This window comes from Pempheris klunzingeri, chromosome 2, assembly GCF_042242105.1.
Source record: "Pempheris klunzingeri isolate RE-2024b chromosome 2, fPemKlu1.hap1, whole genome shotgun sequence".
Classification (NCBI taxonomy): Eukaryota; Metazoa; Chordata; class Actinopteri; order Acropomatiformes; family Pempheridae; genus Pempheris; species Pempheris klunzingeri.
The window spans coordinates 9,485,316-9,499,269 of NC_092013.1; the positions used below are offsets into that span (position 1 = coordinate 9,485,316).

The 13,954-nt window shown below is 40.5% G+C and overlaps 2 protein-coding genes across 2 annotated transcripts; both read right to left on the reverse strand.

Moving 5' to 3' along the window:
- Nucleotides 1-3,274: 3,274 nt before the first annotated feature.
- Nucleotides 3,275-9,914, reverse strand: LOC139216190 (phosphatidylinositol 5-phosphate 4-kinase type-2 gamma-like). The gene is made up of 10 exons (XM_070847261.1): nt 9,759-9,914; nt 9,547-9,644; nt 8,229-8,325; nt 7,488-7,637; nt 6,000-6,146; nt 5,746-5,784; nt 4,132-4,245; nt 3,798-4,050; nt 3,533-3,636; nt 3,275-3,397 (listed from the first exon to the last, which is right to left on the reverse strand). Exons 1-10 carry the CDS (start codon nt 9,912-9,914, stop codon nt 3,317-3,319), a joined length of 1,239 nt encoding a protein of 412 aa, XP_070703362.1. The 3' UTR covers nt 3,275-3,316.
- Nucleotides 9,915-11,850: 1,936 nt separating this feature from the next.
- LOC139217995 (insulin-like growth factor-binding protein 6) lies at nt 11,851-13,202 on the reverse strand. The gene is made up of 4 exons (XM_070849523.1): nt 12,887-13,202; nt 12,286-12,314; nt 12,060-12,179; nt 11,851-11,955 (listed from the first exon to the last, which is right to left on the reverse strand). The coding sequence occupies exons 1-4, from the start codon at nt 13,200-13,202 to the stop codon at nt 11,851-11,853; spliced, it is 570 nt and encodes a 189-aa protein (XP_070705624.1).
- Nucleotides 13,203-13,954: the final 752 nt, after the last annotated feature.

Sequence of the window (13,954 nt, forward strand, 5' to 3'; positions counted from 1 at the left end):
CACTGTGTGTGACATACAGTAAAACCTGTACATGATGTGCGCATTAAGACTCCAGCAGCAGCAGCTCATTATGAAGGCGAGTGTAATTCTAGACGTGTAAATGAACAAGTGAAATGCCTTGATTTTGATTGAATGTATACAAAAACAGATGGTTGGAGTTCATTATTTCAAACACTAACCTGTGTTTTCCAGACGATGCAGTTTTGGTGGACTGTCAGGGCGTGTTATTTTTTACTTAACTAATATTATTCCTGCTGTGACTAATTAAATAGATGGTTTAATAGGTTAAAACTTGGCAAAGGTTCTGATCTATAAAAGTGGGCCTTCGAATGACTGTGATTATATTTGTAAGTGGCTGAAAACCAACCTGAAATAGAGGAATGTTGCCCAATTGAATATTTTTAGAAAGGCATAAATAACAACCCTCCTGCAGTACTGTATGTATTTTTTGTGTTAATCTGAAGACGCCGCTGAGTGTACATGTCCGTGATGTAAGCATCCTCTCCATTTGTATTTTTTTACCCATGCAATGATTCATAGAGCATTCATTATCAATACACTAAGGCTACTGCCCAAGCTTTGTGTGTATGTGTGTTTATCTGCGTCTGGGCTCGAATATCTTTTTATTTTTTTTTACTTATTTGGTCAATTCCAGCTGGGTCAAGCTTACAACAAGTGTTAATGAGGGTCAGGGAGACTTCAGCCAACAGGAGTTTCATGCAGTATCGTTACATCACATATGCAGCTGTGCACAGAGCTCGTGTCTCAAACGGAGCTGAGAGCTGAGAGCTGTTCTCTGTTGCAGGGGGGAGCCAGTAGACATCGCTTAACGCTCGGCTAGCATTTGGAGATGAGATCTTCTGGATCAAACCAGTTCTTGTTAAAGGCCCCAACTGGTTTTTGACCTACTTCTTTCTAGGTCGAAGTCACGGGCTCATTTTTATATCATGATACCCTCGGCGAGATGGTTTCGCTTTTATGGATTCACAGAAGTAAAGTGATTTATTTCTGTTGCATAACAAACACAAAAATGTAAGAATTGGTAGCAGTTTGGTAACATTTGAGATTTAGATCTTAGTGTTACATTGAAATATCAAAAATGTAAGGTTAGGATAAACCATAAAGGAGCAGGTCACCCAAAAACACAATTAAGCTTTGATTTTTTTTTGCTGTCTGTTTCCAAACATAATCCTTTCTGTGGAATTTGGTTTATAATACTTAATAGTGTTCACTCAGTGGAGTTTTATGCATCACTAAATTAAAACTCGCTGCACTGCACAAAAAACTTCTCATGTAAAGATTAGCGATATTGAGTATTTACACCCATTAACTGCTGGGACGGGGCTGCAGCAGCTATTCATGAAACCATGAATATTCATGAAAAAGGTTTGTGTCTTTAGTAAGTCTTTAGTAACTACTTTGTAGAATCAAACTAGTTCCTTACTAAATTGGGTTACGCTAATAAAACTTAAGAAATGTCTGAATGAAGGTGAAATGTTGAGAATAAAGTCAAAGGAATATGTTATTGATATGATACAGTTTGGCAACTGCCAGTCACTCTCCTAATTTGATTTGATGGACAAAAGATTTTTTTCTTTTATTCTTGATCTTTTTCTCCACATTTTGACTTTATTCTCAGAATGCATTTCTTCCCCCTTATGCCTGGCCTTAATACTCCTCTTCCTCCTCCTATTTCAAATACAATACCTGACTAAAAAACAGATGTTTGTCATAGTCTAGACATTTTATCTCCTGATAGTACAAATCTAGTTTTATACAGTCTAAATGATATAAACTATAAATACATTTAATATTTTGTGTTTGTCTTCTTTTCCCTCCTCTGGCTGTTTGTCCACTCAGCTATTAAAACTGAAACCCTCAGGATAATCATGGAGGGAGATTCAGGAATGTGTGCCAGGAGGACTGGGACAGAGGAGAGGGAGTAAAACAGGACAAAAATGAATGCCTTACCACTGAGAATAAATTTTAGAGGAACATGTGCTGTTAGATCTGCTGTTCCTTGTAGCACATTTTGCTTTCACTTGCATTCACTTGTTAGGGTTACACCAATCTGAACTTTGTGATGCCTTTGATGCTTCACCCTTGTGGGTTTATTTTGCCGTTAAATAGTTAATATCATTCAAAGGCAAAATATCTGCTATACAGCATGAGGCTGGATCCAAGCTACAACATTTGACATAAAAGCTCTTTGATCTACTTTAATAATTTGTGTGCTACGGTGCCTTTCAGATGATGCAAGCTTGTGTGTAGCATACCCTGAAGCTAACACAGCATTGCACTGCTATGTGGTACAATAAATACTGAACTCTTGAGTGGAGATTCAGCACTACTGGAGATGTGCAAGTATTATAAAACCTCTCAGTTCCTGGTTTCCAAAACACAAATAAGACCATGTGTGCTCAAATCTGCAGCAGCTGCTTATTTTACTGATATTTACAGATTTAGGGCAAATGTGTTTTTTTTTTTTCTTTTTTACTGACAAGGAAAGAAAAAACGGTGAAACTGTTTCCAGATCCAGAGCAATCTCTAATGAGATTGTCAGTCTGATGTATTTGTTTTCTCTTTGTGAAAGTAGGTTTTAATAGATGGAACTCATTCGGCATTGTTAAGTTTGTGCCATTTATTTCAAATCTTCATTTGACAACATTTTGTGTAAGATAACATCTGTCTTAATAGCTTAAATCACACATTTGCTGAAAAGGAGATGAGCATTGTATTAGTCCTGATTGAGACGCCGTTGATTTGTCCAAATTGTCCAGATTATGTTCTTGTTGTCACTCGTGGGAAAAGAGGGGGTCACAAGTTAATATTAAAGAGCAAAACAATAACCTTTCTGCCAAGCAGCGGGCAGCGAGACTTCCATTGCAGCATAGTTGGACAATGAATATGTTGAGAAAACATATTTTTCTCATCATCTCCATCCCCTCATTGGCCACTAGGAAGCACACATTTGTTTACTTCCATCAGCTCATATTATTTGTTAGCAGTCCTGTTTCTCTGCCTGCCGCTCCCAGCCAAAGTCAGCATTGCCACAGTTTTGAATGAAAACTAAAGAAACCCCATTAACAACATGACTTTTCCTCCTTTCTGCAATCTGCAGAGGTCCATTCAGGATTAATGCGCAGTTACAGTGCAGAATGATTTGGAGGGTAAATGCTCGAAAACCATGTGGATCATTTAGAACTTAAAGGTACATTTTCAGTGCTTTTTGATGTTGATTTGAGATGACATAAGTGTTGCATACTGAGACCCCTCTTGTATTAAATGATGATGTAGCACGGACTGAATCTTCTAACTAGGCAAAGATCTTAGTGATGAACTCCCGGAAACGTTTAGCGTACTGCTCTGGATGAACTGTCGAGATTTCTGCTCCTGCCTGCAAAACACACACAGACACAGTCGATCAAAGATAACAGAATGGAAACTGAAGGCAACCTTTCACACTTTGCAGGATAGAGATGTAAAGCCGGCGTATGCTAAGCAGCCCCTTTAAAGTGCACTGATCTCTCACCCTGTGTTTGACAGCCTTGGCAGCGTGAGCGGCTTTCTTCTTGGTGTCGTACTGCGTCAGCACGTCAATCAGACCCATGAAATAGACCTCCCTCCGGGGTGCACCTACATGGGGGTGAAAAACAGCATTTGGTGAGTGGTATTGATCTGCATGTATGATCTTATCTGCTGTAGCCCAGCACGAGATGAAGGTTAGGTGGATTACAGCTCAGGACTCCTTTAACCTACTTAAACTCACCAGAGATATCTCAGTTGTCAGGACTCACCTACAGTGCTCTGAATAGCGTACACATCCACATAAGGGTCGAACTCCCCGGGACCCATCGGTTTGTAGGAGTTCATGTAGCCACCAATCCCCTCAGGTGAGGTGGAGCCAGCAGCAGGAGCCAGGCCGTTTTCATCCTCCTCTTCCTCTTCATAGGATGACTCCATCTCCTCCTCCTCCTCCATCTCAGCCCGCTCCACATCATGGATGCCCAGCAGCAAGCTGTAGTCCATGATCTTCATACGCACCAGAAACTGCAGCAAATGGATACACGCGCACAAATTATGTCAGAGAAAGCATTTTCTGCAAGCATCTTCAGCATTCAATTTTCTTACCTCGATATCTCTGTTGAGCTTGTCCATGATCTTCTCCTTCTCCTCGTCGCTCACATAAACCTTTTGCATGTTATTCCTGAAGTCTACGTCTTTATAAGTGGGAAGCTCCTTCACCTGGAAACATGAAGTGAAGGTGATCCACTGTAAAATTACATTTATCCTGGAAATCATAATATTTATTAGCATGTTTCTCATTAAAACTCAACCAGCCATCTTATTTTGGTTTGACATAAAAGTCAAATAATATTAGGCAAATGTTTTCCAAATCAACACAGTTGGAAAGATCAAAGCTCATAGTTCTGCAGTTATTTAAACTCCATCCATTCAACCAGCTATTTTTCAGTAATTTTTTTATCGAGGTCAAAGCCAAACAGAGGGGTTCTGATGTGAAAACAGTTCTGAAAATCAAATATCAAAATCACATTTGTCACAATGCACAAAACATATTAATTAGATACAATATAGGAGATGTGATCTGTCCTCGCTGACACACTTTTTAAAAAGTACATTTCTGCTGTATGTTGTTAGAAATGCAGCATGTCAGACTGGGGGAAACAGCATGAATATACGTCCACACCTTCAGACAGGCTGGTGGCACAGCAGCAGCCTATTCAGACTTGTTAAGCTGCCCTCGTTAAGCAAACCACAAAGAATCTTGCACTTAATCTGATTTTTCTCAATTTGCTTGCAGTGGATCTCACCATAACTCTTTCATACACTAGGGTCTTAAAGGCAGGGTCTGCAACTTATTTTAGAAGCACTTTTTGTTATATTGGTCTGAATTGGTATATTGGAATTCTCGACAGCAATCAATAAATGAAATAGTTTGACAAAAAAGAAAATCCTGTATCTGTGGCAGCAATGACCGCAGGAAGGCTGACATGTCTGTCGACCTATGTACAGTGCAGCCATTGCATCCTCCACAAGGCTAAAGCTAACAAGCTAGTTGCTCAAGAAGGGCAGAGAAAGTGCAGCCAAACTTTAGATAACAGCACAGCGACCGTTATGAGTTACCAGCACGAAGCACACCGAAAAACAAGAGAGAGCCGCTGTTGACTGCAACAGACACAAGCACAGCCTCTGAGGCCAGCTGCCTCAGTTGCTATAAGCTAAAGATAATGTTGCCTTGTGACGGTTTATATGATTGTGGCATTTCACAGAATTTTTATTGGTTAGACTGAAAAACTAACAGATGCTGTCAGTCAGCGGTTGTGTAGAGAACGAATGAGGGACCCAGCAGTGGTGCCCAGTCTCCTCATCTATCGTGGACTCGTCCTCCAGCAGTAACGTTAGTCAGGTAGCGAGTTCATGTGTTGTAGGGGAGTGGCTTTGGGAGAAAGCCTGAAGGGAGGAGGTCGGAAATTTTGGGTCGGATGCTTTCAAAATCTTGCTATTGGCCTTGTTTTTTTATACATATAATGCAAAAGCATTGAGCTGGTTCAGGGGTTGTTAAAAGGGCATTCCACCATTTTTACAAGACAATACTAATGCTTGATTATATTGAAAACAAACCAGACAACATCCCCTCTGTAAATCAACACAGTTGTAGGGCTGCAGAGTGTAGTTAGTTTAACAACAGCTTCTTATAAAACCTTAACCTTCACTTTAGCTCACCTTCTCTTTAAAACTTGCTTCACGAGACACCAGGGACCCCTGAGGGAAAAAAAGACTTCATGAACTCATAAGCATTAAAGCCCCTGTGTGTAGAATTGCCTTTGTGTGAGTAAAGCATCTCTCAAGTTAGAGACTTTAAATGTTCCAGTGTGCCCGCTCTTCCTTTCACAAATCTCTACATTTTCTTCTTCATAAAACCCAAGAAATCCAGTCAGTGAATCCTCATCTAGCTAAATGTCTCCTGCAGGATTTACCTTGAGATCATACTTCCTGTGTACATGCAGTCTGTGGCTGAACATGTTCCTCATAACTAACAGGTAGGTGTCCTCGCTCTCCACAGTGACTCTGTACATGGCCAGGAACTGAGGGAGCAGCGTGTTGCTGTGGCAGGTGACAATGTGCTAGAGGGGAGCAGCGAAAAATACACAATGAATGATAGGAAAACAAAGGACGGATTAACCCAGTTTCATTAAGGCAAGATACAGGTGGATCGGGTAAACATTTCAAACTAATAAATGATAAAACTAATCTAAAACTCTTATTAAAAAAAACGTATATAAATCAGGCTATGAATGATATATGGACAAACCCTCAGTAAAAACCTTCAGAAAATCGACAGGAATAAAACCAGACAGTTTGGTGTTTGATAGTTAGTTAGACACAGTTTAGTAAATTGAACATGTGACTATTAGAAATTTTATTTCCACTTGTCTGAAAGAGGACATGAAAAAAACAACTTTTTTGCAGTTGGTGCACCACAGGGAACCATTAAAGTCACCTCACAATATCTTCCTGGAGATTTCAACTACATTTCACAGCCTTATCAGTTTAAGGGATTTGCTCAAACTTAATCTACTGACCGAGGTCCTATGACGTAGTTCAAGGCTCTGGAAATCTTACATTCAGATTTATTATCATCAAATACGTGTGGGACAGGATTTGGCTTCAAACGTTAATGAGCCTTGGCCAAAGGCGTCTTTTCACAAAAGACATTAATACATATTAACATTATATTAAAATGGCTGAATTCCACTTAGCTGCTTCAGTTTCAGGGTCGTGGCATTGTCCACGCTGGCTCACTGTCACACTGTCATGGCACACTGGGATGATTAATTATAATGGAGCCATTATTAATGTTATTAGTACTGCATGTGCTTTTTGTACTTTGTCAAATGTCTGCTGTGAGAAAAGGTCCATTGTGAAAAAACAAATGCAATAACACATGAACAAAATTCCAATGTTGTGTTTATTTTGCCAGCGTATAAAGTTACTGAAACAAATGTTCTCTGTTTCGTTAAACGCCTTTGAGGGAGCGCAGCTTGCCCTTAAATCTTTCCCATCAGTCTGCTCTTCACACATTTCTGTAGAAACAGAGGTGGTCGTGACTGGGAGTCTTTGTTGTATATTACATATTGTTCTAAACTCGCTTTTAAATGTAAAAACAAGAGCTCAAGTCATGCACCATTACTTGTAGAAGGAAAAAACTGAAAATGCCAACATACATCTCTCAGCTTTGATGTTGAAAAAACCTTTGCCATGGCAACCAAGGTTAGCACAGAATGAGAGGAAAATATGTGACTAATGGAGTGTATCCTCAGATTTTAATGGCTGAAGTTTAATCACAAACTAGAAAACAGATCAGCTCGCTACATTATGGGCTAAGATAATGGTTTGCTCGGTGTGAGAGGACATTTAAACCTCCCACCACCACTAGTGAGCCCTCCACCCCGTGTCAGTCCCACCTGGTGATACTCAGACAGGATGTTGTGCATCTCCTCCACCTCCTCGCTAGAGATTTCTTTCACCACCAAAGTGCGGTCGTATGATGTCAGCAGCAGTCCCACACACTGTCCATCCTCGTCTTTGAGTGGAGGACTGCGGGCCAGAGACACCTGTGTGCGAGAGAGAGGACAGCGACGTGTGACATCAGCTGGACAATACATGAAACAGCCATCACGCCGTTAAATAACCAATTCTCTCAGAGACACCGAAACATAGTTTCTAATGCAAACAGACAGCACATTTTGAACGATGCGGCCTATTTGTGTCCGTGTTATATATATTATTTATTATGTTATTATATATTATGCTGGAACATTTTGCACAGATGCACACTATGGTTCAAGACATTTCATGCATCACTCTTGTAGATGTGCAGAATTAAAATGTTTATCGGCACATAAGTGAGCGAATTGTACAATATGGCTCGCACACAGTAAATGTGTGGTTAGCAAATGTGCACTGAGCAGAGAGGATGGTGCCTGTGTGTGTGTGTGCCACCTGGCCCATGCAAATGTTACACAAAGGAATGCAAATGTAGAAGGGATTAGATCAATGCATGCAGATAAGTGTCTGGTTTTATACAAAAGAAAAAAGCACTTAGATGCTCTGTGTCCATGTTTTTCAAACATTTTGTCTCATCTTCACGTTTTTTTTTTTCACAATTAAGCATTGATTGTGGGTTTATCATCATATAATCATACCTGGTAATCTTGGTCCTCGATCCCAAAGCGCTCTCGCAGGTTTCTGAACACCTGGGGACAGTACTCTTTGAATTTGAACTGTCCTGGAAGATTCTCTCTGGGGAACAAGGACGATTTAACACATTAAATAAGAACAATGAGGCTAGATTCACAGTGCTGCAACATTCCTCACGTGACATCTAATCAGAAACAGGAGCAACAAACGCTTCATGAAATAAATATTCTAAAAGAAAAAACTATTAGTAGATGATTAAGCTTAACATAAAGTGTTCTGCTTTCACTTTCTACACCCTCTTAAATACGACACAAATATATTTCATTGCAGAAAAGAGAACATGATTAAATTCCTGCTGTTTCTACACTGATATAGTCATTCAAAATAAGAGATAATAGCCAATTACACATTGTGTTTATTAATTAACATTATATATATATATGTATAAATGTGTGTGTATTCTATTATGCCACTAAAACATGAAGTCCATATGTGTTTAATGGCACTTGGGTGTCGAGTCTACCAGTTTATTAATTGTCCAACTTGACACCTGCATCGTTGGTTATGTTCAAACTATTTGACTAAATTCTTCTTTATCATCCAGCACTTCAAGTTGTTTCCATATCAAGCAACACTGGAAAACAAAACTGTGTGAACTCTCACCAACGTAACAGCACTTTATTGTGAGGAAAAACATATTTAATTGTTCTGCCCACCTCTGTTTAGAAGTCTTTACACGACCTGGATTCCTGAATGGATTAAAGGATTATTGAAAGCCACAAGTTTTCTACACTCTGTCCGTATGGAAACTGAACCTCTGAAGACAGAGTGTATAGTGTTGGATATCAATTTGAAACTGGCTCTGTCGAACACTGTCTCTGAGTCATGCTCATCCCCTGTGACCCAAACAACACTTTCTGATAAATTCACCAATTTAGCTCTTTTACTGTCGTGTTTGTCTGCGACGTGTTAATGTCCTTGTGTTGCACAACCACTGGGTGAAAATAACGCTGCATTTCCAACTCTAGTATCCAGTCATTCTTTTACATATAGCTCTGACAATGGCGCATACTGCAGCCCATCACCCAGACAAGCTGAATCATTACTTCTTTCATCTTTTTAGCTTGTTTCACTGTTATTGTTAGTGCTGTAGCCGTGGTAGTTTTAAAGGCACTGTGAGGGTAGAGAAGATTTGTTGCCCTCCAAAAAGGGGGTCTGCTATTTCAGATAAGCACACTAAGGCAAATAAATCATGAAATCGGTGCAAATCGCAGGAAGCAGGATGAAGGTTCCTACAATCAGGGCTGAGTGGAGACACAGTACTTGTTGAAGAGGTGGTTGTTGACTTTGATCTTGGTGCTGGCTCTGAAGTCGTCTGGGAGCAGCATGACAGGTACAGGTACCTGGCTCAGGTCGTTGATCTGCGCATGATCAGCGGATAAGCGGTTAATGGACACGTTAAGGCAGAAGAGGCCAATAGAAACACATAGCAGACACACACACACACACACACACACACACACACACACACCCACCGCGTGATTGACTCCCCACATCAGCACGCTCAGCACCGGGTCACTGGCTCGGAGAACCTCCACTTTCTGCTGCACAAAGTGTTTCTTCTTCGTCTTCCTTTTGGGCGCCAGGGCGCTCAGAGGGTTGGAGGTGGCGCTGGGAGGAGAAGACATCATCACACGGACCAGAGCGTCCGTCTGTGAGCGGGGTTGTAGTTTGGCACGGAGGCGTCCTGTGTGTGTATGTAAAGCAGGCTGAAGTCCGCCCTGTGGAGTCAACGGAGCCAACTCACCGCCTCCTGGTCCAGAGAGGTTTCCATTCAGACAGGTGACGGGTTGAGCCAACACGATGTGCTATTTGCAAATTATGACACACTTATAATAACAATAATGACATTTTTCCCATACGGGCTCACCAATAAAACAACAGAGCAGTCTAGTAACAACTAATATCTGTGTGAAACTGTATTTAGTGGGTTTTGTGCTAAATGACATCATATTCAAAGGCGTGTTTCACAGCCTTTTTTGCTTGAATGGAGAAACGTCTGATCTACATCACAGGTTATGATCTTGCTGTGGGATTGAGTAATGAGCAGATCAACCGTAGAGTAATTTTCCATCACATATTGCTTCATTTGAAGGATTTTTGGTTTCACAACCAAAAGAAATAGTAGATATATTGTTTTCAATACTCATTTTGATGTTCTTAATTACCCCTCACATTTATCTTGGGACCCTATGATGGGGGGCCCTGACACTGAGTACCCTTCATTATACTAAGGTCCAATACAAGTAGTCTCAACAAATAAAAAACATATCCATTACAAGGTTTTAATGGACTATTGCAAACCATAGTTGTTTCTGTTCACTCTTTGTAATCGTGTTCTCAGTGCTGCAGAAGTTATTGTGCTTTCGGCAGCCATTATGACAGCTTTCATAATGGTTTTATTGCAGCCAAAATCAAATAGTTAATCCTGTGCGATTACAGAAATCACCAAGGCACTCAGATTTTTTAAAAAGAATATTCATATGTGAGTTTTTTTTATTGTGATCTCAAAACACCTTTATTGTCCTTCTGTTCAATTGTATGAAAAAAAGCAACGTATTGTATTGTACGTATTTATATACCTTCCTCTTCTTCTTCTTCTCTTTTTCTTCATTTGCAAGGTTAGTTTTAAGGACTAGATGGATTTACTTTTTCATTAAAAGCAGTTTTTTTTATTCAAAAACAGGTAACAAAATGTTCTTTAAATGCACTAAAATCCACAAAGCATCCATAAAGTCTCTTATGGATTTGTCAGTCTTAACTTCCTCTTATTGATCAAGAGGGACATTTTACTAATGAGTGTCAAAAAATAAAATCATAACAATAATAATGCCCCCCTGTCTAATTCTACTTTACAAATTCAGGTTCTTAGAATAATACCTCAGGTGTATGCTCTTATTGGCACCCACTGATAAATTACGTGTTCTGTTACCAGCAATATTAACATAAATATATAATATTCAAAGTAACATAAATAAAAAGGATTACATCAAGACATTATGTACAGCAGTTACAGTACTACAATTACAGTGGTTTCAAAGTAAAGAAAAATACTGAAAATACGTGAATAAATATACATTTGTCCCAGTCATATTGTTCCTGAAACTTGGTTGATGATTGATTGATTGATTGGTTGGCATGAAATATTATTGGAGTTGAAATGTCAAAACGTGAAGATGAACACCTTGAATTTTATGTGCAGCTTTAACTGTAGGTGCAGTTTCTCCAAGTCTCAACAGAGTCTCTTGTCACAGTGTAACAGTCGGCTGGATGAGTTCATGTTAATATAAATTTGATATATTACATCTACATCTAATATAGGTAGATGTGAAAGGAATGTCTAATCAATACAGTCCTAATATGTTCAGTAGAGGGCGCAAAGAGACAAAGTTACACCTGATTTCGAAGCAGCTTCTGATTGGTGGAGAGCGGCTCCACCAATGAGGAGCTGCTGGATGAAATGCGAGACTGTGTTGAGCTCCTTGAGATTCCTCATGGTGTTCCTTCATCTTTATCTCATATCTGAAGCGTCAGCCTCCTCTGCTTTCAGTCCAGGCTTTGTGCTTTTTAACAACTCAAGCTGCCCTTCTGTTTAGTGTTGGAGGAGACCGGCATGCCGTTCTTATCCACGCACCAGCACCTGCCACGCTGCTTACCTCGAGACGACCAACACTGCACAGACAGAACAGGAAAATACATTGTTTTAGCGAGCACGCGTCTACAGGAAAGTCTGTTTTCAATGATTCCCTATAATTCGTAGTGGTTTGCAAACTCACCTGCTTCTTTCTGAAGAAACCACGTTTGTCACAGTTGGGCATGTAGATATCATGCTGCGAGTTGAATAAATGGGCATCAAGACCTTTGATAAGTGTGGTTAGCAGTTTACGACACGGAGCCTGTAGGATCAGATCAATAGATTAGTGTAAGCACAAGCCCGATTGTGTGTAATCCATGCACTGTTTCTCTGAATTACTGAGGTCATTAGATGCAGAGGATTTCTACCTCGTTTGGGTCCTCAGTAGGTGCTGGATCTGGGATCAGATAAAGAGAAAAACATGTAGTATTGATCACTTATTGCTGTGTGAATGCCTGTTTAGATCAAACAACATTCATTCTATTGTGAGGTCCGATTATCCTGTCTGAGAAGTCCTCAGCAATAGTTTTTAATTCTGATTCTGATTAAAAGCACTGTTAATACAAAAAGCACTAATAAATGAAGAGTAGAAATCAGTGGTTATACTGCGGTCACTGCATCATAAAACATTTTTCATGCAACCTACTGCGATGTCTCACCACATCTCCTTATGCTAAAGTGTTTTAATTTAACAACTTGTGAGCAGTAGGGCCATGGAAAAAGAAACTCAGGTGTGTAAACACAGGTGTGTTTCGGCGTTCAAATTGTCACTTGGCTGGTAAAAACTTGTGATCAGATTACAGGAAGATTGATTGAATGCTTAAATGTGAAACAGAAGTAAATGAAACTGTTAAAAACAGACAAATAAATCAGCGACAGACAGACAGCGTTGGTGTTGAAAATCAGCACACCTACATCCGGACCACCCTGCTTCATTCATTCACGTCGTCTCCTGAGTGTGAATCTTACCTGCCGTGCGAGTATGGTCAGTTGGGCTGATGCTGCTAGCGTTACTGCAGACTCCCCTGCCCTCCAGCAGGGCACGGAGGGGCCTGGGCTCATCCTCTGGAGGTGCACAGCGTAGACCGTGGGCACAGCTCACAGTGTAGACCCCGCATGGTTCTCCGAAGGCTGGAGCGGTGGCGTTTAGATCTACAGATGGCTGACTCTGTGAGGTCTTTGATTTACAGGTGGAGCATCCTCTGGATGGCGTGGTCAGCGGCACTGGGCTCGACAAAGCCGGCTGCAGGAGGAGCAGTGCCAGGATGTTTAAATACTGAAGCATCTCACACTGAAAGCTGTCCGCTAATAGATGGTACCAGTCCAGTCTCCTACAACTGGCCTTTTTCTATGAGAACTTAAAATCAAATTAGATCCACCAACTGCAGTGTGTCTGTGTATCCAAAAGGTGGATAGTAATTCCCCCAAGCCAAGACAAAGTGATAATGAGGCTGACAGACACTGGCAGCAGCTTTTAAAGAGCCCAAACCAGTGGAGAAAGGTATGGGAGGGTACGTGATGGAGAATGTTAGTTTTCCCTCTCATTTCCACACAGCTGAGCACACCCCGTTTCCCCCTTGAATCTGACACACACGCTCACGCACGCTCATACCATTTGTTGCCTGTCATCTTGCAGGACAGTAATGTTTTCTGCACGGACATAAATCACAAGTGATCGCTGCGTGCGCTACTCCATTGCTCTGCCTTTTCCCCCACTGAGAGGGTCATTTATTTACAGAGGCGACACTTTCATTGTAGCCGACCAATCACGGCTCAGCATGTAAATTTTTTGATCACCGCTGTTCATCATAAAAAAAAAAACAAAGAAACATCAATTGGAATATTCCCATCTGTTTCTACAGAACTGATTAGATTTTGTGTCTTATAATCTGTCACCGTTTGTTGTGGCTGAAAACTAAAATGACCAACGTGAGTAAAAATATACATGTTCATTCATTACATACAGTATTTTTTTTACTTGAATGATTTGCTTAGATGCTACTTTGCACTTGTTCTCTGCTACATTTCACAAGCAAA

Bases quoted from the DNA above. Each gene is read 5' to 3' on its own strand.
- LOC139216190 (XM_070847261.1), bottom strand. From the start codon at position 9,914: ATGATGTCTTCTCCTCCCAGCGCCACCTCCAACCCTCTGAGCGCCCTG. The intron at 7,638-8,228 runs GTATGATTATAT...TCTCGCACACAG, and splicing joins TCGAGGACCAAGATTACCAG to GTGTCTCTGGCCCGCAGTCC. The intron at 3,398-3,532 runs GTGAGAGATCAG...TGTGTTTTGCAG, and splicing joins CCAAGGCTGTCAAACACAGG to GCAGGAGCAGAAATCTCGAC.
- LOC139217995 (XM_070849523.1), bottom strand. From the start codon at position 13,202: ATGCTTCAGTATTTAAACATCCTGGCACTGCTCCTCCTGCAGCCGGCT. The intron at 12,315-12,886 runs GTAAGATTCACA...ATCTGATCCCAG, and splicing joins TGACCATACTCGCACGGCAG to ATCCAGCACCTACTGAGGAC. The intron at 11,956-12,059 runs GTGAGTTTGCAA...CTGTCTGTGCAG, and splicing joins GTTTCTTCAGAAAGAAGCAG to TGTTGGTCGTCTCGAGGTAA.